At 43.6% G+C, this 25,560-nt stretch overlaps 1 protein-coding gene across 1 annotated transcript in view; it reads right to left on the minus strand.

The window, feature by feature from the left end:
• The window catches only part of ZDHHC15 (zinc finger DHHC-type palmitoyltransferase 15), a 122,246-nt gene extending 97,077 nt beyond the window's left edge, over positions 1-25,169 (minus strand). The window contains exon 1 of the mRNA XM_033946694.1: positions 24,790-25,169. Within this exon, the coding sequence (XP_033802585.1) occupies positions 24,790-24,925 (136 nt within the window). The 5' untranslated portion in view covers positions 24,926-25,169. The remainder of the gene's footprint in view (positions 1-24,789) is intronic.
• Between the last annotated feature and the right edge of the window lie 391 nt (positions 25,170-25,560).

Below are 25,560 nucleotides of genomic sequence, written 5' to 3' on the forward strand. Positions count from 1 at the left end.
CTGGTTAGATCTTACCAGGTAGTGTGAAAGGCAGAATACTTGCTGGAGTGAAAAAGCCAACACTCCTGAGAAGGAAATCAGAGGAAATACTTGGTGTGGGCATTTAATGATGGAGAGCGGCGGTTCTTCTTTGGCTAACCTGGCATTTTGTTGCCTTGCCAGTTTTTTCACACCCAAGTGCTGTTGTTCGATTGAGCACTTGAAAATAGAGTTACAGACATCATCAGGGCCCTGCTTTCTGGAGTGAAAAGACGACGCTCCTGTGGTGCGTGACCGCATGGCAGCTCCTCCAGCTAGAAAGAGGCATCCTCTGTGCTAGTAGGATAGGGTCACAGAAGCAGGTCTGCACTGCCTTCTTGACAAACGTCACACTAGGTATTCCGTCCAAACTGCTCCAAGGCTGGCGCCCAAACTCGAACTTCATTGCTAGGGTCAAATGCAAGATGACCCAAAAGCACTGCCTAGAAAGTTGGCGCTAGAGGAAGCGGGTGGGGTGTTGGGTCAGGATCACAACTTAGGACGTTTAATTTTTTTTTTTTTTAATAGTTGGTTGAGAGGACCAGTTAACTCAAAGTCTCCTGTAATATCTTGCCTAACAGCTGCCACAATCTCTAGACCTTTGGTCTTCACAGACACTGTTCCACTGTTTAGTTTTTGGAGCTAGCTTCTCATGTCTGTTTCAGTTAGTGAGCTGCCCCTGGAAGCGCCAGATCTCCAGTTTATCACCAGATCTAAAATACTCTTTCAACTCTTACATGTTCTTTCAGCTAGCCACGTCTCCTCCACCCCCCTGCAAAGACAGAGTGAATTTTTCTTGTATTAATAAGGAAATGGATGCTGATTATACTCATTAATTATAATCACCCCAGAGGAACTCAGCAATTAGGCAACCATCTCTGATTATCAGCTGATTATCAGAGAAAGTCAGGCAGTGTGAGAGATGTTCATTCTTTAATGATATCATTAAGCAGCTGTGTGACATCATTAACTTGTGGCAAGCCACCTTCTCATTATAGTGAGGCTGCACTTACGAATTGGTATTTAAAGCTCTGCTTCTCTCAGCCATAGCACATAGCAGCACAGTGCACCGATTGGGTCAGATACTGGGTATGATGATTACCACTGTGGGTTTCCTGGAAGTTCATGAAGACATCAGTTTTGCCCAATTAGGCTACTTTTGCCATCGAAGACTGGAACTCAACTCATTACCAAATGGAAACCTTCAGTGGGTTGTAGTTGAGTTATAACACTCCTCTTGCTCCTGCACATACTATTTTTTCTGCGGCCCTCCAAGTACCTACAAATCCAAAATGTGGCCCTGCAAAGGGTTTGAGTTGGAGACCGCTGGTCTAGGACAACAGTCTCACTCATAACACAGAAGAAAGGTGAGTCAGAAAAAGAAAAAATATCTGATTAACTAACCTGTTGTATAGCAGAGTACAATCAAAACATAAAAAAGGCAAGTACAATGTCCAAACCAACACCACCAATTTTATTATATGAGTAAAACCACATGTATCCCAACAAGGATCCTAGTTTTGGAATATAATATGCCTTCCTCAGAGGACCCAAACTTGGACAAGTGGGCAAATGATAGAACAATCAGCTAAAGTGTAGCATAGGTATTACTCAAACTTCATTAGGAACAATTTGAAAAAAACAGGAAGGGAAATATCCCCTTGGCACATCAGTTTTCCAGCAAAGTGAAAGAACTAACAAGAACCTGTCCAAGTTTCAGTGTCCCCTGAGGAAGGCATATTATATGCCGAAACTAGGATCCTTGTTAGCCCAGAAATTCAAAGGAAAAAAAAAGACAATTTATAAGGACGGTCTGTTAGTAACACAGTAAATGACAGCAGATAAAGACCTATGTTCCCTCGTCAAAAGAAACTGTATGATACGATACTCACCATTGAGAGAGGCAGGAGCCAGAAAGCCTTGAGCATGCGCAGATGCTCAAGGCCCAGTCCAGGAAGAGGCAGGATCTTCGGGCACCAGTACCTCCTGTAGGTTGGTGCTGTGAGCCGGTGCCAGATTGGGGTAAGCCTTCAGTTTGGGCGGGCGGGGGATGCCGGTTCGCGGGGGCGTTCTCGAGGGGGGTGGTGTTTGCGGGGGTCAATGCCTGTTCGCGGGCGGAGGGACTTGCAAATCCAGTCAATGCTCGTTTTGCAAGTCAGAATTTGCAAAAATGTTTTGCTCGTCTTGCAAAACACTCACAAACCGAGGTTTGACTGTACCTTGTTTGCCTGTATAAACAACTTGCCTTGAGTTTAGCCGCCCTCTTGTCCCTCCCCATCTAATATCTGCATTTGACCCCCTCGGCTATAGGATAAACTGTATTACAGAAAAGCATTACAAGCTTCATATCTGTTATTTGAATGTTTTGATTTGTACTTATTAAGGGCTTCATAAGTATTATGCCTCCCTTTTACTACATATTATATCTCTATTTGAACTTCAGTGCTCTCGTAAGTATATTTTTGAAACTGTTTCTTGATAGTTCTATTATTTTCAATTTACTGACTTTGACTTTACCTCATTCATTGTACTGATGTTTATATTTGGTCTTTTAGTACTGTTATGTTGTTAAATAACAGAACTGTATGTTTTATGTTGTAAGTTATACAGAGTAGTGAAGACATAGGGGGATTGCGAATATCTGCAACGTGACATAATCAAGCTCGAGAAATGGGCATCGACATGGCAAATGGAGGTTCAACGTGGATAAGTGCAAAGTGATGCATGTCGGGAATAAAAATCTCATGCACGAATACAGGATGTCCAGGGCGGTACTTGGAGAGACCTCCCAGGAAAGGGACTTGGGAGTTCTAATCGACAAGTCCATGAAGCCATCTGCACAATGTGCTGCAGCGGCGAAAAGGGTGAACAGAATGCTAGGAATGATCAAGAAGGGAATCACGAACAGATCGGAGAAGGTTATCATGCCGCTATACCTGGCCATGGTGCTCCCTCACCTGGAGTACTGCATCTAGCACTGGTCGCCGTACATGAAGAAGGACACGGTACTACTCAAAAGGGTCCAGAGAAGAGCGACTAAAATGGTTAAGGAGATGGAGGAGTTGCCGTACAGTGAGAGACTGGAGAAGCTGGGCCTCTTCTCCCTTGAAAAGAAAAGACTGCGAGGGGACATGTGGGAAGCAGAAACCCGAGATACAACTATAATCAAGAAGGTATTACAACCAGAACAAAAGAAGTTATCCTGACGTTGTATCAGGCGATGGTGCGTCCACATCTGGAGTACTGCGTCCAATATTGGTCACCGTACCTTAAGAAGGATATGGCGTTACTCAAAAGGGTTCAGAAGAGAGCGACGCGTCTGATAAAAGGGAAGGAAAACCTTTCATATGCTGAGAGATTGGAGAAACTGGGTCTCTTTTCCCTGGAGAAGAGGAGACTTAGAGGGGATATGATAGACTTACAAGATCATGAAGGGCATAGAGAAAGTGGAGAGGGACAGATTCTTCAAACTTTCGAATAATAAAAGAAAAAGAGGGCATTCAGAAAAGTTGAAAGGGGACAGATTCAAAACTAATGCTAGGAAGTTCTTCTTTACCCAACGTGTGGTGGACACCTGGAATGCGCTTCCAGAGGACGTAATAGGGCAGAGTACGGTATTGGGGTTTAAGAAAGGATTGGACAACTTCCTGCTGGAAAAGGGGATAGAGGGGTATAGATAGAGGATTACTGCACAGGTCCTGGACCTGTTGGGCCGCCGCATCCATCCGTTTGTTAATTCCTTCGAAGAAGTGCAATAAGTTCGTTAGGCACGATCTCCCCTTGCAGAAACATGTTGGCTGGTTATCAGAAGTTTGTTTCTTTCAAAATGTTCATTGATGTTTTCTTTTATCAGTGCTTCCGCCATTTTCCCCGGAACCGAGGTCAGACTCACCGGTCTGTAGTTTCCCGGGTCACCTCTTGATCCCATTTTAAAGATGGGTGTAACGTTGGCTATCTTCCAGTCCTCCGGGATCATGCCTGTTTTCAGGGATAGATTGCAAATTTGCTGCAGTAGTTCCGCTATCTCCTCCTTTAATTCCTTCAGAACCCTTGGATGGATTCCGTCTGGACCCGGGGATTTGTCAGTTTTTAGTTTTTCTATCTGCCTGCGTACATCTTCAAGGCTCACTTCCATGGATGTTAATTTTTCTGCTTGATTTCCATTGAAGAATTGCTCAGGTTCCGGTATGTTGGATGTGTCTTCGTTTGTAAATACAGACGAAAAGAACATGTTAAGTCTTTCTGCCACTTCTTTCTCCTTCACCACTCCCTTCCTGTCTCCGTCATCCAGCGGTCCCACCTCCTCCCTAGCCGGCTGTTTCCCTTTAACATATCTAAAGAACGGTTTGAAATTTCGTGCTTCCCTGGCCAGCCTCTCTTCATACTCTCTTTTGGCTTTTCGAACCACTCAGTGACATTTTTTTTTATACTTCCTGTGCTCTTTCCAGTTCGTCCTTTTTCCATTTCCTGAATGAGTTTTTCTTATTGCCTATCGCTTCCTTCACTATTTTAGTTATCCACGCCGGGTCTTTTGTTCGACTCTTTTTGCACCCCTTTCTGAATCTGGAGTGTTTTTGTGGGCACCCTGTATATTATGTATGTTTAACCAGTAGCCCGTTCTGAGTTCTATGGGGACAGTGGGATAGAAAATGAATTAAATAAATAAGTTGAAATGAGCCTGATGAGAGAAGAACTAGAAAGACAGAGCTGCAATTGAGACACTGGAATGTCAGGTATTTCTGAGTGGGCTGAGAGAGAGAGAGAGAGATGACTTTAATAGCAGATTAAAAGCAGATTGCAACAGAGCAAAGGGAGCTAACAAAACAAAAGTGTGATGAATGTGAAGAAGAGGGGGGATGGTAATGTAAGAGAAAAGAATCCAAGTCGCTGTGTTCTTAATACTGATATTTCGCCTGTAATTTTTAAGATTTCTTGTATAATTGTGTGGCTTAACACCCTCCTTTCCAGTAGAGAATGACACGGGGACTGTTTCCCCGCGGTAAACCCTGGTCACTGCAGTAAATCTGCAGTAATGGGGACATTTGCAACTGGTTTACCGCAGGAATCGGGACAAAACCTTTCACCGCCCCATGGATGCGGTGAAAAGTTTTGCTCCTGTGGTAAAAATATTGTGCGTGTATCAGACTTGGCACCGCCTCCCCAGTTCCTCTTGGGTCTATTTTACCTTCAGGAGTCAGCCATTCCATGATGAAGACAGAAGGAAACCAAAGCCTGAGACCAATGTGATTTGAAGAATAAAATTACCAGACAACACAAAGAAAAAAAATAAATTTATTTTATATTTCGTGATTAAAATATTTCGGATTTGAAATATGTATCCTGCTAGAGCTGGTATTAGACATCACTGGGGACCGCAAAGCCCAGGCTGTGCTTCTTTAGCTTCCAGCTGGCTTAGGGCTCTCTCTGATCAGGGGGAAGTTGCCCTAGTTGCTCTCCCCAAAATTATTCTTGCCATATGTGACTGAAGTATTCTGTTAGCTTGATTTGTCTATGTAGCATTCTGTAGTAATTTGGTTTGTTCAGTTTTCACAATAGTGGAGGAGATATTTGTGAAAAGGAGGGGAGACAGGGTTTTTTTGATCATTGCTTTTTATTATTTGTGTTTATAAAATAACAATTGTACAGAATATTGTCTCTTTTTATACTTTACTAAAATAAGTTCAGTATAAAATCATAACTATTTGAGGTTTGTGCGGATGGGATCTGACAGTTTGCAGGACGGGGACCAAGCTCACAGGACAGGAATGGAGGACTGAGCTCACGGGGATGGGGACGGGGTGTGAACAGTGATAAATTTTTTTCCCCGTGTCATTCTCTAACACACAGGGCTCCTTTAACTAAGGTGCGCTAGTATTTTTAGCGCGCACTAAAGATTGGCGCACGCTAACCATGTGCTAAACGAAAAATACTAATGCAAGCTCTATGGAGGCATTAGCATTTAGCACGTGCTAAAACCACTAGCACACAGTAAAAGGAGCCCACAGTATATGTCAAAATTATTTTAAATACGGTATATAGTATGCCCTGAGTGTGAGGTGTTGATAAGCTCTAAGAGCCAGTTCAGATGAACCAAAGCTCCAATGCTTACTCAAATCAGGCTTTTATGGCGGACATGACCGCTCAAATCTTCAACAGATGTATTAGAATAGAACAACCTTGGAACCTCGGAACTTGAGCTCTCTCCAAGTTTTCCGCAAACATCTGAAAACCTGGCTTTTCTCAAAAAATGTAAGTCTCCCTCCAACTTAGGAATCAAGGAAACTCTTATATCTTGGCACCCCAAGTCCTCTAAATTTTCTTCACACTTCTTCCTCTAACCCTCTGTTGTAGTTCCTTCCTATTTCTCCTACTGTAAACCGTGTCGAGCTCTACAATCGGAAAGGTGGCATATGAATATTTTTATATTAAACAAAATAATGTGCCTCTCCTAAGGATTCAGATTTTTCTACTAGTGGTCCTAAAATTAGGTAAAGAGAACCACTAGCTCCAAGACTTTCATCTCATGCATTTATCAACAGTGTAAATTCTACCCAAGCGGCCAGAAGATGCCCACTTAGGGCTGTCCTCCCTCTGCTGGAGGGTTTTCAGATTATTGTGCCCGTCACTTCCTCTTATCCTTGGTTCTTTGCTTATCATAAGCTTTGTGGGCCATGAAAATGTAAGATGGAGCCAATTATCTACTTTTCCAGATAATAAAGAGGTGAGATTAATATTTTGTAGAAAACATGCTACTTCCATCACCTGTTTCTTGATCTTTTCATAGTCAATGAGGCAGTTCTTATCCTCAGTTGAATGCCATTTAATAAAAGTCCCACTCACTCCACTAGAAGTATTTTATTTTATTGGGATTTATTAATTGCCTTTATAAAAAGAGTCACCCAAAGCAGTATACAGTATATGGCCTCCTAACAGCTATCCTCTACCCTAATTAGTGAATGATTCAGCACTTTCTAATCACTATGTCATTTTGTAATTGGAGGACTAAAACTAATAAACTAAGACTCTGAATTGTTTGGTTTGTATGTCTTGGTAGACAGTCTTGGCCAGACTGTTTCAACTTGTGGCACAGCAAAACAGAAAAGAAAAATATTTCACATCAAAAGATGCAAAAAAGCGGAGATGAACAAAGGAAACAAAGACCTGAGATGCAGACGTTATGTTAATCAGTTTTCTGTTTGGCCTTTACCTATTCAGTTCAAGGTCAGATTACGTTACAAGAGGCTGGGTCAGTTACCCGGGACGTTACAATGGGCAGTAAGACACAGGTAGATCGGAACAGCTATTAATACAATTAGGTCATAGCTATAAATACATAATTATGAGCCAATGATGACCTACTTGAACTTGTAACTATGTATTTATAACTATAACCTAAGTGTATTAATAGCTGTTCTGATCTGTGTCATACTTCCCTTTGTAACGTCCCGGGTAACTGACCCAACCTTTTATAACGTAATCCAACCTTGAACTAAATAGGTAAAGGCGGAATAGAAAACCTAATTAACATAACATAACAACAAGTAGGTCATTGTTGGCTTATCGTTATGTCCCAAGAGTTGCATTAGACAGTCTAGAAATGTGCTTTTATAATTACCATTTCAGTTACTTCAGGGTTGGCTCTCTGTCTTGGTGCCGACAAAATTGTTATTAATAAAGGCTCAGATCTGTTTCCTTTGGTCAGCTCCACTCTTTGGTTCCTCATACCTCGTGGCACAAAATTTTTCAGTAGTTGTAAATGTAACCAACTGCAGTATCAGTTTAGGTAAATTACTCTAAATTTTCAATGCAAAAAAAAATAAAAATTACTGAAATATTCACAAAGTAATTAAGAATAAGAAAGCAAAATGTATTGATTGCATCCTTCACATCCTTTCTCAAAGCAAACTCAAATTATTGTGCACTTCTCCATATTCGCGGTTTCTGCACTCACGGTTTCGCTTATTCGCGATTTTTGGCATGCTGGCTCCTCCCCCCAAATTACATCATCCAATCACTGCTAAAAAATTTTTGCAAACCCCAAACCCACGTACAGGCAGTGTCGGCTCCACCGAGCTTGAGAAAAGGAAGCATCAAAGCCGGTTTTGACAGTCGGGTCCCTCACCCAATGGGAGAGGCGGATGATTTTAAACAATCCTGTCTGGCCAATGGGAGCACCGGGATGTGTTTAGGTTGCGGGTCACGCTGTGCGCGCCTTGGTGTAGTAGTTTAGTGGCAGCACAGCCGGCATGCAGACTGCATGAGACGGAAAGTTGGCCTCCTCTCATCGCTGGGAATTTAAAGTGGTTGCAGAGCAACCTGTATGTGGCGGATTCGTGTCGTAACTCCGGCTCTTCCACGCCTGCCGTGCTGGAAAAGGGCACCAAGTGCTCAGGGAAAAGACGAGGCAGGAATAACACTGCCGGCAACGGAATAATAAAACTTTGGCACCAACTGTTAGGAAGAAGGAAGCTCGGGCTCTTCCAGTGATGAGGAGCATGGTAGGTCATCTCAAGGGGGGTAGCCTCGAATAATTTTATGCCGTTGGTGGTGATTTTTTTTTTTTTTTTTAATTATGATGATGATGAAAGTTATTCTCGGTTTTTCCGTATTCATGGGTCTGTTCTGCCCCTATCCACCGCGAATACGGTGGGAGAAGTGTAGCTCCATTTTCAATAACTGTCTAAACATAGCCTATAAAATAGAGCCCACCAGTACCAGTCATTTAGCTCACAGAAGCCAACTCTATGGATCCTTGAGCACCCTCAATATTGAACTCCTTGACTCTATCTACGGGGTAGTACAGTGGTATCTTGGTTTACGAGCATAATTTGTTCCAGAAGCATGCTCGTAATCCAAAGTACTTGTATATCAAAGCAAAGTGCCCCATAGAAAATAGTGGCAACGTAGACAATTCGTTCCAGAACCCAAAAGGTGGGCCAGGGATCTGTACCTGTCGGGTGCCGGGTGCTGCAGCGCAATCTCCTTCGTCCGCCTCCTCCATCCGTCCGTCATCCGCTGAAGAACCCCGCAGTGCCGCTTCGGGGGGATGATTCTAATGTCTGGAGAACCCCGCAGTGCCGCTTCGGAGGAATGCCTCTTCTGTCCGCCGGCCAGCCTTCCACATCGGGCGCCTTCCGCATATTGGAGAGCCTCTATCTGAGCCTAAGTAGCCACTTGCACGTTGCGTATGACACACATGTCGATGATTGACGTTGTTCGTGATCATACGCAACGTGCAGGTGGGACGGCACTCGGCTGCGTAGACTCAGATAGAGGCTCTCCAACATGCAGAAGGCACCCGACGTGGAAGGCTGACCTGCGGACGGGAGAGGAATCCCTCTGAAGCGGCGCTTCCTGCAGTGTAAGTGCTCGTTTATCGGGGCAGTGCTCAGTTTGCGAGATGAAAGTTTGCTGAGTGTTTTGCTCTTGCAAAACACTCGCAAACTGCGTTACTCGCAAATCGAAGTTCCACTGTATTTCCGTTAGGTTTAGCACTCTCAATAATTCTGAAAATTTGGCTCCTATAGTTTAACTGATCTGAATACTCCTGGACAAAAAAAAAAGCAGTTGCATAGAGAAAACTTAAACTAAGAGCTCCTTTTACTAAATTGCCGCACACGCTAGACCTTAACGCCAAAATTGAGCTGGCGTTATTCTAGAAGTGTACTGCGCGGTTTAGCGCGTGGTAATTTTGTGCGTGTGCTAAAAACACTAGCGTACCTTAGTAAAAGGAGCCCTAAAGGGCTAAACTTGTCGAACATTGAGCAACCAGAAAAATTCTAGGATAAAATTATTCAAAGGAAAGTGTTGCCTGTTCAACAATTTCAAGATTAATCCAAAAATGCAGCCTGAATGGAAAGGTAGCAAGAAGGAAGACACTGCTGAAGAAAAGCGATAGGTTATGCCTATGGGAGACCAAAGTGGAATGCTGAGTGATACATTTGCAATATACAAACACAGAGCCCCTCTCTGGTAAAACCATGCCTAAAAGATTAACACTAAACAGACTTAAAACATAAGAAAGGCCAAGCTCAGTCAGACCACGGGTCATCAAATACAGTAGCCTTCCTTTGACAGTGGCTAGCCTGGGCCACTTTTCTGGCCAATCCCTCAAAGTAGATTTTTCGACTAGCATTTCCAGGGATGAGACATGAGCAATGAGTCTACCTGGCTAATTTTTTTTTTTAAGATTCTTGAAATTGTCTGGGTTTTGCTGTGTCTGAATAAGTGGGGCCAACCAAGGTTTCCACAAGTATATGGTGGCTTTCTTCGGGGTGGACTGTGGATTCTCAAATCTGACTGGCTGGAGTTGGAAGTGGGTGGTTTCCTCAGGAAGCAAGGAGATTTTGGTGGGAAAGTCCATTGGTTACAAATTTGCATTTCAGAAGGAAAGTTTGTTGGTCACAATTTTAAATTCTGGCGTGAATGATGCTGGAAATTCATAGGGATAGTTCTGCCTCTGAAGGAAAGAGGAATTTCTGTAGGTCATATTCTAAAACGTTGGGTGGAGGGAGAAGACAATCTTCTTTCTCCAAGATTAGACAAAATAAATCTTGGAAAAAAATATAGTTGGTGGCTCCTTTCATGCGAGGACCACCAGCCTCACCACTGAACAGTCCCAAACCACAGCCAGCCTGGGCCCTAGCTCGTCACCATACCACTGAATTGACTGTACTATTGTTTCCTGAGACCTGTCAACTCAACTTGTCCCAGGCCACTATATGCTGGGACCTGGAGTTCACTGCCAACCACAATATCATGTCTGCAGGCCAGAACCCAGCCCACCAAGTAATTCTTTCTTGCCCGCAGATATTCAGCAGTTCTCAGAATCTTCCCCACCGTGATGCACTCTCTGAAAGCTTGAGCTGCAGGGCGCTGGAAGTTTGAGTCTCCTGAGACCACCCCAAACTTTTGGCACTTTGTGGCTCAAGCTTGAAGGGAGCTGAGTTACAGCAATCCTGTTTGTTCTTTTGCTGAAGCTGGATGGAGGAAAAATTAGATGAAGGCTAGGGGGGATGGGGCAGTAACATTGTGGGGATGAGTGAGTGAGTGCGTGCACACACACACACACATGCACTTGTCTTAACCCTTCAAATATCTTAAAATATTAAATGTGGCCCCTTATTTAAGAAAATAAGATTGACAAACCTGGCCTAAATAAACTAAAACAACTATAGTCTCTCACAATTATAAGGGACTGCATGCCATGTAGAAGTCACACATGTATCATGGGGTTCATAGACAGTAACGCGGAAGACAAAGGTGCGCGCCGACAACTGAGCGCAAGATGGAGGCGCGCGCCGAAGAAAAAGACTGTTTTTAGGGGCTGCGATGGAGGTTTTTGTTGGGGAGCCCCCCCACTTTACTTAATACAGATCGCGGCGGCATTGTGGGGGGTTTGGGGGGTTGTAACCCCCCACATTTTAGTGAAAATGTAACTTTTCCCCTAAAAACAGGGAAAAAGTTAAGTTTTCAGTAAAATATGGGGGGTTACAACCCCCCAAACCCCCCACAACGCCCCAACGCGGCGCGATCTGTATAAAGTAAAGTGGGGGGGTTCCCCCCCACACCCCCTGTCGTAGCCCCTAAAAAGTCTTTTTCTTCGGCGCGTGCCTCCGTGCTGCGCTCAGTTGTCTGCTCGCGCCTTTGTCCCGGCGCGCTTTTGACCTGACACCATATCGGTTCAGTATCATGGACAACAGTAGAACAATTACATCCAACATACAATAAAACAGAATTAATGTTTGTGGTAAATTTGATGGAATGCAGGTACCGAATCAGATTTGCTTTTGTGGACATAAGATTCCTGTGCTGAATTATGTTAAAAACGTATCTTGTTACCCTTGATTCTGAGTTATTAAGAAAATTGCTCAAAAGAATGTGGTGAACGATTCTTCTCTTTAGATTATGTTTATTGCATGTATATTGTAAAATCCATGATCAAAACTGAGGATTTTTGTTCTGTAGAATAGAGTTTAATTTGATCAAAGCTGGACTACTGTAATGCCTTATATTGGGGTCCTTTGTTGTCAGGTTTGAAAACACTGCAATTGGTACAGAATGCAGTGGCAATACTGCTCACTTGAAAATCTTGGTATGAGCATCTTACACTACTTTCGATCAATTTGCATTTCAGTGTGATCTAAAATTTTGTTAATGATTTATGAAATAGTCAAGATGGACATGCTCAGGCATCTGGGTCCTTAAGATCTGAAGGATCAGGGGAGTTGGCTGTGCCTGCTTTAAAGTAAGGTTTGTTATGAAGAGACAAGGAAGTGCTCTTTTTCAATGGCTGGCCCAAAAGAATGGAACGCATTACAAAAATGTTTTTTTTGGTGCCTTGGATTTTTGACCTGTTCTGGGGTTATTTGGGTTGCTGATTCAGAAAATTGCATTGGATAGATAGCATCAGCTGTAGTTTCTTAGTTATGGTTGAATTTATTAATTTTTTTTTACTGCTATTTAAAAGATCTCTTCTGCAGAATCGGGACGTCATAAGAAGCTTTCTTTTTTGAATGGGAAATTTATGTATTTAAATTACCCACATTTTTGTGTGTATAATGGCCTTTGTTTCACAACTATTCGTCTACTTCCTTTCCTATAATTCACACTGGCATAAAAATGTAAAGCTCAAATGACAAAACTGCCTTTTTTTTTAATCACAGCAGAAACACTTTAATGGAGCTACATTTTTTTCAGCTACTCTGAGTTATAGGGCACGGTAGTGGTTTAACGCGCGTAATAGTGCACGCTAAACCGCCGGCCACGCTAGCCACTACTGCCTCCTCTTGAGCAGGCAGTAATTTTTCGGCTAGCACAGGGGTTAACGCGTGATTAAAAGTCACATGCGTTAAAGCCGCTACCGCGGCTTCGTAAAAGGAGCCCATAGTTTTAATACAACACTATTGTCCCCATTACCTTTTCCATTCTCTAGGGAGGAAGACCAAGGCCCTCTTCTATCAAACTGCGATAGCAGATTTTAGCGCGGGGAGCCGCGCTGAACGGCTCACACTGCTTCCGACGCTCATAGGAACTCAATGAGCATCGGGAGCAGCGCGGGCCATTCAGCGTGGCTCTCTGTGCTAAACACTGCTAGCGCAGTTTGATAGAAGAGGCCCTAGTTTGCCTGCATCAAAGTCAAGATCAGATTCACTAGTGCCTCAAATTTCAGAGTGCTGAAGCTATCACACTCCAGTGCGGAGAGAACACTGTAAAAATGTAAGCCACAAAGGAGGGATAAGTTATGGCAGAGTTGAAGGTGAGAGATATCATGAATTACTGCATTGGAAATCTGATTGCTGAATTTCCTTCTATCCATTTTAATACTGCATATAAACAACGCATGGTACGTATATGGAATACTTTAACTATCTACTGAGGAATTAGGGGGTTTCTAATTATCTGGATCAACTGCTAGTAAGCTGATTGTGAAAAAATAATACATACATCTTCCCTTCTTCTCCCCCTCCGAGCACTCCCTAATTTGGCAGATTAGCTCCTAGCAGTACTAGGGATCTAGAATTACAACATTGCAATGTTGAACGATGGTGATGCCAGAGACAAGATGAATTGGGCACAGATCCTACTTTTACAAGTGGGTGGGAGGTTGGAGGTCAGAAAGAGTGTCTGGCCAGACGTTGGTGGTGGTGGTGGAGGTGTTGCTATTGGCTTACGAGCCTTGCATTGAAGAACAGTGGAACAGATAGACGTGGTCATGTCATAACACCATGGCATATGCTAAGGATTTCATAGGATCAAGTGCAATACAGTAGATTTCAATTTGCCTAATCAGCATTGGCGTAATGTCTCATCATGGTATGGTAGGGAGGTTAAGATGCTTCATTGAGAAACTAGTCCTACAACTAATGAGACGGTGGCCTAAGAACATAAAAATAACCTTACTGGGTCAGACCAATGGTTCATCAAGCCCAGTAGCCCGTTCTCACGGTGGCCAATTCAGGTCTCCAGCACCTGTCCAAAACCCAAGGAGTAGCAGTATTCCATGCTGCTACTGGTCCAGGGCAAGCAGTGGCTTCCCCCATTGTCTCTCTCAATAACCAACTATGGCCTTTTCCTCCAGGAAATTGTCCAAACCTTTTTTTCTTAAAATCAGCTACAGTATCCACTCTTGCCACAACCTCTGGCCTACTTTAGATCTAGTTCTCACTGCAATGTTGCACAGGATCTTGTATAAGGGGTAACAGTGGTAAAGGATCATAGTTTAACCAAATTTGAGATAATGAAACTATTCTGGTAAAATAAAACTGTAAAACGGGAAGACCATGAGAAAATGAGAAAACTAGTTTGAAAGAAACTATAAGAAGCAGTTACAAAGTTTAAAAACCTAACGAGGCATGGGAATTATTTAAAAATACTAACTTGGAAGCCTGGGTAAAATGTATTCCACAAATTAGAAGAACAAGCATCTGCTAGGATGGCTAAATAGTGACATTAAGGATGGTAGTGAGGCCAAAAAGGTATCCTTTAAAAAAAATAGAAAGCAGGATCAAACAAGAAAACAAGGTGGCACATAATTACTGGGAGGTTGATATTTAAAGCAATTTAACTATGGGTGAGGCTCCTGCCTAGTTAAATCATAGAAACATAGAAATAGACGGCAGATAAGGGCCACGGCCCATCTAGTCTGCCCACCTTAATGTCCCTCCCCTACCTTTGCCCTGTGAATAGATCCCATGTGCTGATCCCATTTGGCCTTAAAATCAGGCACGCTGCTGGCCTCAATCACCTGTAGTGGAAGACTATTCCAGCGATCAACCACTCTTTCAGTGAAAAAGAATTTCCTGGTGTCACCTCGTTTCCCACCCCTGGGCACTTTATTTAAATGACTTGCCAGGGTCACAAGAACAGAATGGGTTTGAACTCACAACCTCACGGTACTTTAACCACTGCGCCACATTTAAGCAGACAGTTCTGCTATAGATAGGTTGTGACCCCAAAGGACAGATAGGGAAAATACTTAAGCGTACCTGATTAGATTGTGCTACTGCTCAGCGGGTTTTGTTGATAGGCTATATATCAAGTAAGAAAAACTTAGAAACTTGGACTAATAGACAACATTATTGGCCCCCCTTTCATCTTGCAAAAATCTTTGACTGGGAAGTCCCAGAAAAGACATAAACCATATATTTAAAAGGAAATATCATATATTTACAAGGAAATTTCCTTGTAAATCTAATCTAGTCTTTGTTTATATACCAGGTCACAGCGGAGCTCAACTTGGTTTACAAGTAATTAAAATTACTTGTAATTAAAATTACTTGTAAAGCAAAATTTTAAAAAATAAAGCGAACAAGAGAATAAGAGAAAATAAGTGTTATAGAGCAAATTCGTTGAATCTTTAGGTAAACTGTTCAAGTATTGTGTAAATAATAAAGTTTTTAAGGACTTTATAAAATTATTGTAACTGACCTACCAATCTGACAGTCAGGAAGCCCATTCCACATTTCTACCAGATTGAGAATAATTGCTGGTCAGCAAGATTCTACTTAAAATCATTCAGTGGAGACTGCAGTTATTATACCTGGAACAAGAACTGCTTGAAGTTCAAGCAGAGTTCAGGAAAAGGGCAAGAACAAGAGAAATCATATGTGATGGATCCTTGAAAAGACAAAAGAATATGAAAATTATATCAACATGTGTTCTATTGACTACCGCAGAGTTTCTCAACATGGGGTACGCGGCACTACGTGGGTCTCCCGCCCCCCCTTCTTAATGGATGCTGCCACCGCGGATCCCATGCCTTCCTTTCTTGACTTCCAGCTGCATGCCCCCCTCCGGGCCGAAGCCGACCCGGAAGGCTTCCCTCAGATGTCAGAGGGATGACTTCCGGGTCAGCAGGGGATCCCAGTTACCTCCTTCCTGCCTTCAGCCGAACTTGTTGCTGTGACACAGGCAGCGGCTCTTACATGCTGCACATAGTTTCTCTCCGGCATCAGAGCTGACGTCAGAGGGAAGGCTTGTGGGTCATCCACATGCAGCGTGCAATAGCTGCTGCCTGCGTCCCTGCAAACAAGTTTGGCTAAAGGCAGGAAGGAGCAGCACAACTGGACAGCCCTAAAGGGAGGGAGTGCGGCCCTGGAGCAAAAAAGTAAAGGAGAGAGGGGACAAAGGAGGGGGGAGGAGCATATTGGGACATGGGAGGGGCACGAATTTGGGACAAAGGCTGGAGGGACGAATTCGGACCATAGAAGGAAGGGAGGGGGCATGAACATGGGACACAAAAGGGAGGGAGGAAGGGGGCACTAACTTGGAACATAGGAGGGAGGAAGGGAATAGAAAGGGAGAATTGTTGGGCATGAGTGTGTGAATGAGAGGGAAAGAGATGGCACACACAGGGAAAGGAAGAAAGAGGAAAACTGTTGGGCATAGCGAGAGGATAGAGGTAGAGATGCATGGGGAAGAGAAGGATGAAAGGGTATAGGTCTTTCACAGGGGCGGTGAAATCAGTATGCTGATCTTGCTCATTTTCAGAATGGCAGAATGGCGTCCCTACAAAAGGGAGAAATGTTGTATATGGTGGTGGAGAGGGAACAGAGGGACAGATTGAAGGGGATGCAAGGTGGAGGAATGTTGGACATAGTGATGGAGGGAGATATGTGGCATGGTGCTGGAGAGGGGTGATAGAAGGAGAAATGGGCATGGGGCTTGTGGACTGTGGTAAAAAATGCTGCACATGATCCAGGGGAAGAGAGAGGGAGAAATGTTGGGTATGGCAGCAGAGGGCATGGGAGAGAGGCAACCTGAATCTCGCTCTCTTTTCCCACTCCCTTTGCAGCAAGGGAGGGAAAGAGAGAAAGACAGATGGACAGTGAGAGGGAGACATGTTGCCAATAGGGGTGGAGGACAGAGGATGATGTATCTTGATAATTTTTTCATCTTCTTTGCCTTCTATGTTTTTACTGGCCTTAACTTTTATTGTTCAAGATTGTTGTTCTGCATCCAGTGTTTCTACTGTGTAGCAGTCAGACAGGAGTTACATTACATTACATTACATTACGGATTTCTATTCCGCCTATACCTTGCAGTTCAAGGCGGATTACAAAAGATTTGACTGGACATTTCCAGAGATGATCACATTACAGAGGATTTTACTGGACATTTTCCAGTGAGGATACAAATTTTTTTTTTTTTTTTTTTTTGGGGATCTTATGGGTTGGATAGAAAACTGACAGTGCCTAGCAGTGTGATATTAGCAAATGGAGCACAGTTAGAGTAGGCAAGATTACAATCTTTTTATGGTCTGTTTATATGAAGGGTGATTAGGTGTGATACTTGGGGGAGGATTGTCTGGTGGTAGATGAGTTCAGTCGAGGTAGGTGAATTTTCTGGAGGTAGGTGAACTTAGCTGGAGGTAGGTGAAGTGGTTTAAGGTTTTTGGATGAATTTTTTAAAAAGCAGGGTTTTGATTTCTTTACGGAATATTTTGAAGTCGTCCGATGTTGTCAGCAGGTTGGAGATGGAATGGTTGAGTTTTGCTGCTTGTGTTGCCAGAAGGTTGTCAAACATTTTCTTGCGTTGTGTGCCTTTGAGTGGAGGGAAGGCAAAAGGATTTGGGGTTCTTCTTTGTCTTGTGGTGGAGATCTGGTTTAAGCGATTGTTTAGGTAGGATGGGGAAGAGCCTTGTATTGCTTTGAATAATAGGCAGAGGAATTTGAATTGAATTCGTGCTTGTATGGGTAGCCAGTGGGAGTCTAAGAAGGCGGTTGTTATGTGATCATATTTTCTAAGTGAGTAGATCAGTCTGAGGGCGGTGTTTTGTATGGTCTGGAGTTGCTTTATCATAATGGCTGGACAAGGAAGATATAGGGAGTTGCAATAGTCCAGCAGACCTAAGACTAGGGATTGTACGACTAGTCTGAATTGTGTTTGGTTGAAGAATTTTCTGATTTTGCGTAGGTTTCTCATGGTTAGGAAAGCTTTCTGGGTTGTCTTGTTGATTTGGGACTGCATTGTGCAACATCTGTCTATGGTGACTCCTAGTAGTTTTAGTTCGGGTTGTATTGGGTATTTGGTATTTTTGATTATCAGTTCTGTGATGGTAGGAGATTTGGCTTTTTCGAGCAGGAGGAATTTTGTTTTTTCTGAGTTTAGTTTTAGTTTATGATCCATCATCCATTTTTCTACTGTATCTAGGGTTGTTTCCAGCTTTGCGGTGGTGGTGGGCTCTGAAGGGTCGAAGGGGAGGAGTATGGTGATGTCGTCTGCGTAGCTAAAGGATGTGACATTTAGGTTATCTAAGGTGGCTCCTAGGGAGGAGATAAAGAGGTTGAAGAGTGTAGGTGAGAGAGGTGATCCTTGTGGAACTCCGCAGGGATTTGCCCATGGCTCTGATTTGATATCATTGTATTTTACCCTATAGGTTCTTGATTTGAGGAACCCTTGAAACCAGTTGTAAACTTTGCCAGAGATCCCTATGGCGTTGAGTATCTGTAGTAATATGGTGTGGTCAACTAGGTCAAATGCAGCAGAGAGGTCAAGTTGTATTAGTATCATCTTTTTTCCTTTACTGATGTGTTGCCGGGCTGTATCTAGAAGAGAGACAAGTAGTGTTTCTGTACTATGGTTGGTTCGAAATCCTGATTGTGAGGGGTGGAGTAGGTTATGTTTTTCCAGGTAGATTGTGAGGTATTGTGTGACTAGGCCTTCTATTATTTTGACGTATATTGGAATTGAAGCGATAGGTCTGTAGTTGGAGGGGCTATCTATTGGGCCTTTGTGATCTTTCATGATTGGGGTGATTAAGATCTCTCCTAAGTCCTGTGGGAATTGGCCTTCTGTTAGTGTGGTTTGAATCCATAACATAAAGTTGGTTTTGAATGTGGTGGAGGCGTTTGATAACAGGTAGGTGGGGCAATTATTTAGTTCGCTGGAGGCATGGCTGTATTTGTTGTAGAGTCGGTTCATATCCGACCAAAGTAGGATTGGGAAGTTGGACCAGCTTCTGTCTGCTACGATGGCTTCGCCTGTTATTGGGTTTGTTGTTATCTTTTCGAGATGGGTGGGTGTATCGATGAATGCGGTTCTGATATTTGTGATTTTGTTTTTGAAGTAGTCTGCTAGGTGGATGGCTGTCGGTGGGTGGGTACCTTGAGTGGCAAGATAAGGTTTAGTATCAGTGAGGTTCTTTACTAGGTTGAATAGCTTTTTTGTGTCTGGGATTTTTGTGCCTATCATTTTGGAGTAGTAGGCTTTCCGTTTTTCCTTGAGTTTGGTTTTATATTGGTTAATTTGATTTCTCCATGCAGTTTTAGTGTGTTTTAAGCTCTTATTTTTTTTCCAGTCTCTCTCTAGTTGTCTGCAGAGCTTTTTTGATTGGAGGAGTTCGGAGTCGAACCATTTATCAGAAGGTCTACATATTTTAAATTTTAATTTTTCTGGGGCTAGTTCATTCAGGATGGTTTCGCTTATGGTTCGCCATTGGGATATGAATTCGTTGGGGGCTGTGTTGGTGATGGAGTGGTCTGCTTTGTCCCAGAATGTGGGGGGTTCAATTTTTTGGCGTGTTTTGAAGGAGGTTTTTTTTTGGCGGTTGTTTGTTGATGTTTTGAGGCCAGTTGATGTTAAAGGTGTATTCATAGTGGTCTGACCAGAGTGAGGGGTGCCAGGCCCCATTTGAGATATGGATTTCGGGTTTGTGGGGGTGTTGGGTCATGTAAGCAGCGACATCTAGTTGGTGGCCTTTTTCGTGTGTGGGTTGGGGGTCGAGGATCTGGTAGTTCAGTGCTTTGAGGTATGAGAGTAAATTTATTACTTGTTTAGAGGTGTGATCTTCAAGATGGAGGTTTATATCTCCTAGGATTAGATTATGAGGTGAGGTTAGGGAGTTCTGGTAAATAAATTCTTCGATATCTTGTTTGTTGTCATTCCATTTTCCTGGTGTTGAGTAACAGAGGATGCATGTTAGTGTTCCTGTGAGAGAATCATCGGATAGTTGACAGGCTAGGAGATCTAGGTGAGGGGTGGTGTGTTTGTCTAGGGTCTTTATATTGATGTTGTTTTTGAGTATGATGGCTAGACCTCCACCACGTTTTTTTTTCCTGCAGATCAGTTCTATTTTGTAACCTATAGGGCATAGTTCTGTGATGGTGGGATCGGATTCCGAGGTTAGCCAGGTTTCGGATAGGAATAAGCAGCTTAGTTGCTTTTTAACTATCCAGTCCTTAATGAGGTCTGCTTTTGTGCTTATTGATCTGATGTTCATGTATGCATGCGCAGGATAATGAGATGTTGAGAGTTTGGGGAGTGGGTGAGCGGTTTGGGTGGAGGAGATTTTCTTTGGTTTGTGGATGATGGTTGCGGTTTTCTGGCTTTGGTTTTGGAGGTGGTCTTTTTCCCCAGCTGGTTGGTATACTGATGTGGTTGAGTGAGGAGCAATCTATCAGGTTTCTGGGTGAATGAAGTTTTCTGGTAGGTAGTGGGAACCTTTGGGATTCTGTTAAGGTTGGGATAGAGGATGTGTGATAACCTTCTGTTTTTCTGTTGGTTAGAAGTAGGAAGAGTAGTAGATGTAGGAGTACGTTTGTTGAAAAGTTGGGAGGCATGGTGGTGTTTGTGTAGGGTGCAGGAGGTTCTGCTGTTTGGTAACTGGTGTGATGTGCAGGTTGGGGAGGTGTGGGGATGTTAGGGGAGGAGGAGGCGTTTTTATTTTATTTTTTTCCCTTTTGTTCTGTAGCGTCTGTGTCCTTCAGTAGTGAGTTCAGAGATGGGTGAGTTTTCTTCCCACTGTTGTGAGAAGTGGAGCTCTTCTTTGAATTGTGAGGGTCCCTACGCCGCCTGTTTCTTTCTTTCGAATTTTATGTGAAATTGCTGTACTCCATATGGTTCTCGATTAGTGAAGTACCGAACATCACAGACCCCTGAAGAAGGCGTGTTTTCCAAAACATGGACCGTGTTGGATCCTGTCTTCTTACAAATGAGAACCATTTTGTGAAAAACATTTTATTGACCTAAATAAAAGTTCCTTAACCTTGGACATCATTACTGAAGTCCTTCTTTTGGATTTGTTGGAAATGTGTTGTATTCTATACTGTGTGTGTTAACTGTGAGCCACTTTGGTATAAAGCGGATTATAAATGTTTAAAATAAATAAATAAAAGTTTGACTCGTGGAGGGAGAGAGAGAGAGAGATGTTGGTTGGGGAAGGGAATGGGGTCCGGAGGAGAGGAAGCATGCAGGAGGCAGAAAGAAAGAAATATTGGATGCACAGTCAGAAGGAAGTGCAACCAGAGACTCATGAAATGACAACAAAGGTAGGAAAAATGATTTTATTTTCAATTTAGTGATCAAAATGTGTCAAGTTTTGAGAATTTATATCTGGTGTCTATACTTTGCTCTATATTTGCCTATTTTTCCATAGTTGTTACAGAGGTGATATTGCATATTTTAAAGTCATCTGCCTTAATCTCTTTGAAAAAAAACACCCGAATATAAATAATTAACATTTTCTCTGCGTACAGTGTGCTTTTTTAATTTTGTGGTTACCATTATATATTAATAAGATTATATTGTGTGTATATGAAAAATGGATGGCAGAAACTGCATTATAATTAGAACAATTATTATTGGGGTGGGGTCTGGGTCGGAGCTTGGGTGGGGGTACTTGGTTTATATTTATTAGACTTAGGGGGTACTTGGCTTGAAGAAGTTGGAAAATACTGGACTGCAGCATGGCCTTCGACTGTGTAAATCAAGCAACTCTGGGCCACATTAAGAATATCTCATAGTTCTTATTCACAACCTTTATATTGTTTGAAAGGAACAAGGAAAACCAGAATGGTTTAGAATTGGCAAAGGTATTTGACAAGGCTGTATTCTTTCCCCATATCTGGCTCAATTTATATATAGAACAAATCATCAAAGAAGCAGGACTGCATGAAGAGACACTACACACGTGAAAACCTACAGACTACTCATCAATAACTTTCATTATGCTGATGATACCATGTTACAGTCTCAAAATGGGCCTGCATATTAATGTAAAGACAACAAACGTATAGACAACTGATAAAATCAATAATTTCATCTTTGATGGAGAAGCAGTAGAAATAGTCAACAATGAAACAACAAGCAGTCAATAAATTCAATAGCATACAGTATTACTCTCTTGGCAGAATGGCATCTCTGCATACAAAGGTTTGACTTGTTTAATCTATGGTAATTTCAATAATGTTATATGGATAAGAAAATTGGACAATGAAGAAGCAAAACAGGAAGAAAATCTATGTCTTTGAATTATGGTACTGGCATATATTATGAACTGTCCAAAGAAAAAATTAATCTATATTGAAGGGCATCAACCCTAAGGGCTCCTTTTATCAAGCCGCGCTAGCGGTTTAAAGCGAGTAATGCGCGCATTAAACTGCCGGACGCACTAACCGCTATCGCCTGCTGGTAGTTTTTTGGCCAGCGCGGGGGTTAGCGCATGATGAAAAGTCGTGTGCGCTAACCCCGCTAGCGCAGCTTGATAAAAGGAGCCCTAAGCTTTCCTTGAAAGGTCAAATAGGAAAAAAAAAAAAAAAAGAGAATAAGAAAGACTTCGTCTTTCATTCTTCAGACACATCATGGAAAGAGAAAGAAAGACATCATGCTTGGCAAAGTTGAAGGTCAATGCAAAAAGGAATCTCAACAAAATGAAGGATCAATATGTTTATGTTTATTAATATTTGATCTCCTACCAAATCTTACAATAGTTCTCAGTGGTTTACATAATAAAAAATTCAATAAAGCAGACAAAAGAATGCCATAAAAAAACCAGGACAGTACTAAAAGAAACAAAAATATACAACATGTAAACCATTATTTCAAAGTGTTTGAGGAATGCTTGATAATGAATGCGATCATTCGGGGAAAAAGTCAATACCAAAAGTAGTCATCTGACCAAGACCAAACTCAGGAAAACTAGTCATTTAATTGCCATCAGTCGACATCTATGATGGTAACAACAACAGAGAATGATTTTTTTCTTTGTTGAAGGGCGACAATTTCAGGTGAGATGGATGAAAAATATTCAAGATAAAAACAGGAAGAATCAGAAAGGGATATGCAAAAACCAATGGGCGGATGCTGGCAAGCACCTGGAGCTGGGTCAGCCAAACCATTAAGCTAAACTGGGCCTAGGGAAGAAGCATTTAGTGGAATAGCGAACAGCTGTAGTCAAAGCAAAGCAATAGCCCTGACAGACCAACTACCTCAAAGAAGCATCAGCATGTGCTTTTGCACACAGGGAGCTTGGGAATTTCCAAATACCCCATTACTCGAGTAATTTACTTATGGAAATTGCCCTTATTACCATAGAAAGTTTAACATTTAAATGTATGACATTCAATTATTCATTTTTACAACATTGTTCTAGGTAGAATGGCACCAAGACAATCATCACTGTTGAGTTTAACAAAATCTAATTGGGTGTCCTCTAAAGCAGTGGCTCCCAACCCTGTCCTGGAGGACCACCAGCCAGTCGGGTTTTTAGGATAGCCCTAATAAATATGCAAAGAGAGATTTGCATATAATGGAGTTGATGGACATGCAAATCTGCACCATGCATATTCATTAGGGTTATCCTGAAAACCTGACTGGCTGGTGGTCCTCCAGGACAGGATTGGGAACCACTGCTCTAGTCTCTGAAATGGAGAGGAAGATTGAAGATTAATTTAGGACACCCAATACCCTTGCATGGCTCTGATCTGGAGTAAATCTTTTCAGATTAACCAGCAAATGTGTTTTGTCTTTTTCAGTAGGTGAAACAAATTCTAGTTCCTCTCTCTATACCTATCATTGTTTCTGCTTTGCTCATAAACTGTACATGTTTCTCTCTTAGTATTATTTTGTATCTCTTTCAAGCTGTCAGCTGTGTATATCATTCTCTCCGTCACCATTACTGTCACTTTCGGCAGGGCCAGCTTTAGGGGGTCAAACAGGGCAGCTGTTCTGGGTCCCAGAGCTCCAGGGAGCCCCAGTGGCTAGGATGTCCTTCTGTCCTTCTCCACCCAGGTCCGAAGCCCCCTCACTTGTAAAAATGCAAGGAGGATGCCAGCACAGCAGCGATTCTCGAGCTCTGCCCTTGGCCTCTTCAGTGCCAGTGGTGTAGCAAAGGAGGTTGGCAACCAGTGCAGTGGTGCCCGGCATCGCTATGCCATGTGCACCCCTCCCACTCTTCCCCACCGTGCTGTGCACCCCACGTACCTCTTGAAATGTTCACTGGCACGAGTAGCATTGTCCTTCTACTGCTCGCACTGGCATCGGCCCCCTTCCAATGTCATGTCCCCATCAGGAAGTGACATCAGAGGGGAGCCAATAGAGGTGCGAAAATGCTGCTCACGATGGTGAACAATTCAAGGGGTACGCAGAGGAGGAGAGGTGCTGGCACCCCCCACGAGGATGGCACCCTGAGTCGTGCGCCCCCGCTCCGCATTGTTACTTTGTCACAGACCGTCCCTCTCCGACACAACTTCCTGTTTCTGCATGGGTGCTGCTGCGCCGGTGACTTTCTTGCATTTTACAGGCGAGGGGGCTTCGGAGCTGGGGGGGGGGGGGAGAAGGGAAGGCCACCCCAGGAAGGAAGAGATGCAGCATGGGAGGGAGGGAGAGATGCTGGCTGGGAAGGCATTGGGAAGGGAGGGAAATCAGGGGAGGGGGGCAGAGGAATTGGGGGAGGGGGGCTTCCTTCATTTCTGCCCTGGGCCCCAGGCTATGCGTTAACAGCGGCCCACACTTCCTGGTCCAGAGCAGGAAGGAGGCGCAGCGCCCTCTTACCTAGGCACAGCTCGACGACGTAGGCGTAGTACGACCAGAGCACGACCCCGGCGATGATGAGGACGGGGAGCCAGGAGAAGACGCGCTGGCAGCAGCGCAAGCCCCTGGACGCGGCCATCCTCCAGCCCAGCCGCATCCTCCCGCCGCCTCATCGGCGCTCGACCGCTCGCTCTGCCAAGGTGAGCGCGCGCGTTCTCCTCTGCCGGCACTCGAGCCACTGGGCCGCTGCACCTGCCGGGGGGCGGGGCGGACGCGCAGACGCACGCGCGCGCTCCGCCCCTCGGCGCTCGACTGGGGCGCCTGGCGCTTGCTGAGCGGCTTCTGCGGCCGCGTAACCCGATTGTCGCGCGGTGGAACTTCTGCGCAGCTGTAATGTTGGCTTCCGGAAGATGAGACTGCAGGGGGTGGGGGGGGGAACTCAGGGAAGGGGCTCCCGTTCCCACTGAAAGGCGGTTTCCTAGTGTAAAGAGGGACAGAAATGCCAAGTTACCCAGCTCCCGGCTGGAAGTTTGGTGCGTCCATCCCAAAGCACTGTGGGATTTGTAGTGCCTGGTCCTGCCCTTGAAACCAGTGCTGCAACTCCCCCGTGCCCATAATGCATCATGATGGGGTGGTCAGAAATCCATGACTCTCGCACAACTTGGCATCTTTGCTTTTGTTCTCCTTAACTGTATTCATGACATCCTGCTTGTCTGTCTTAGATCAGCTGGCTCGAAAAAGTTTGCGAGACACTGATGTCATGCAAATCCATCTCATACATATTCATGGTGA

The sequence above is a fragment of the Geotrypetes seraphini genome, chromosome 5 (assembly GCF_902459505.1).
Source record: "Geotrypetes seraphini chromosome 5, aGeoSer1.1, whole genome shotgun sequence".
Taxonomy (NCBI): domain Eukaryota; kingdom Metazoa; phylum Chordata; class Amphibia; order Gymnophiona; family Dermophiidae; genus Geotrypetes; species Geotrypetes seraphini.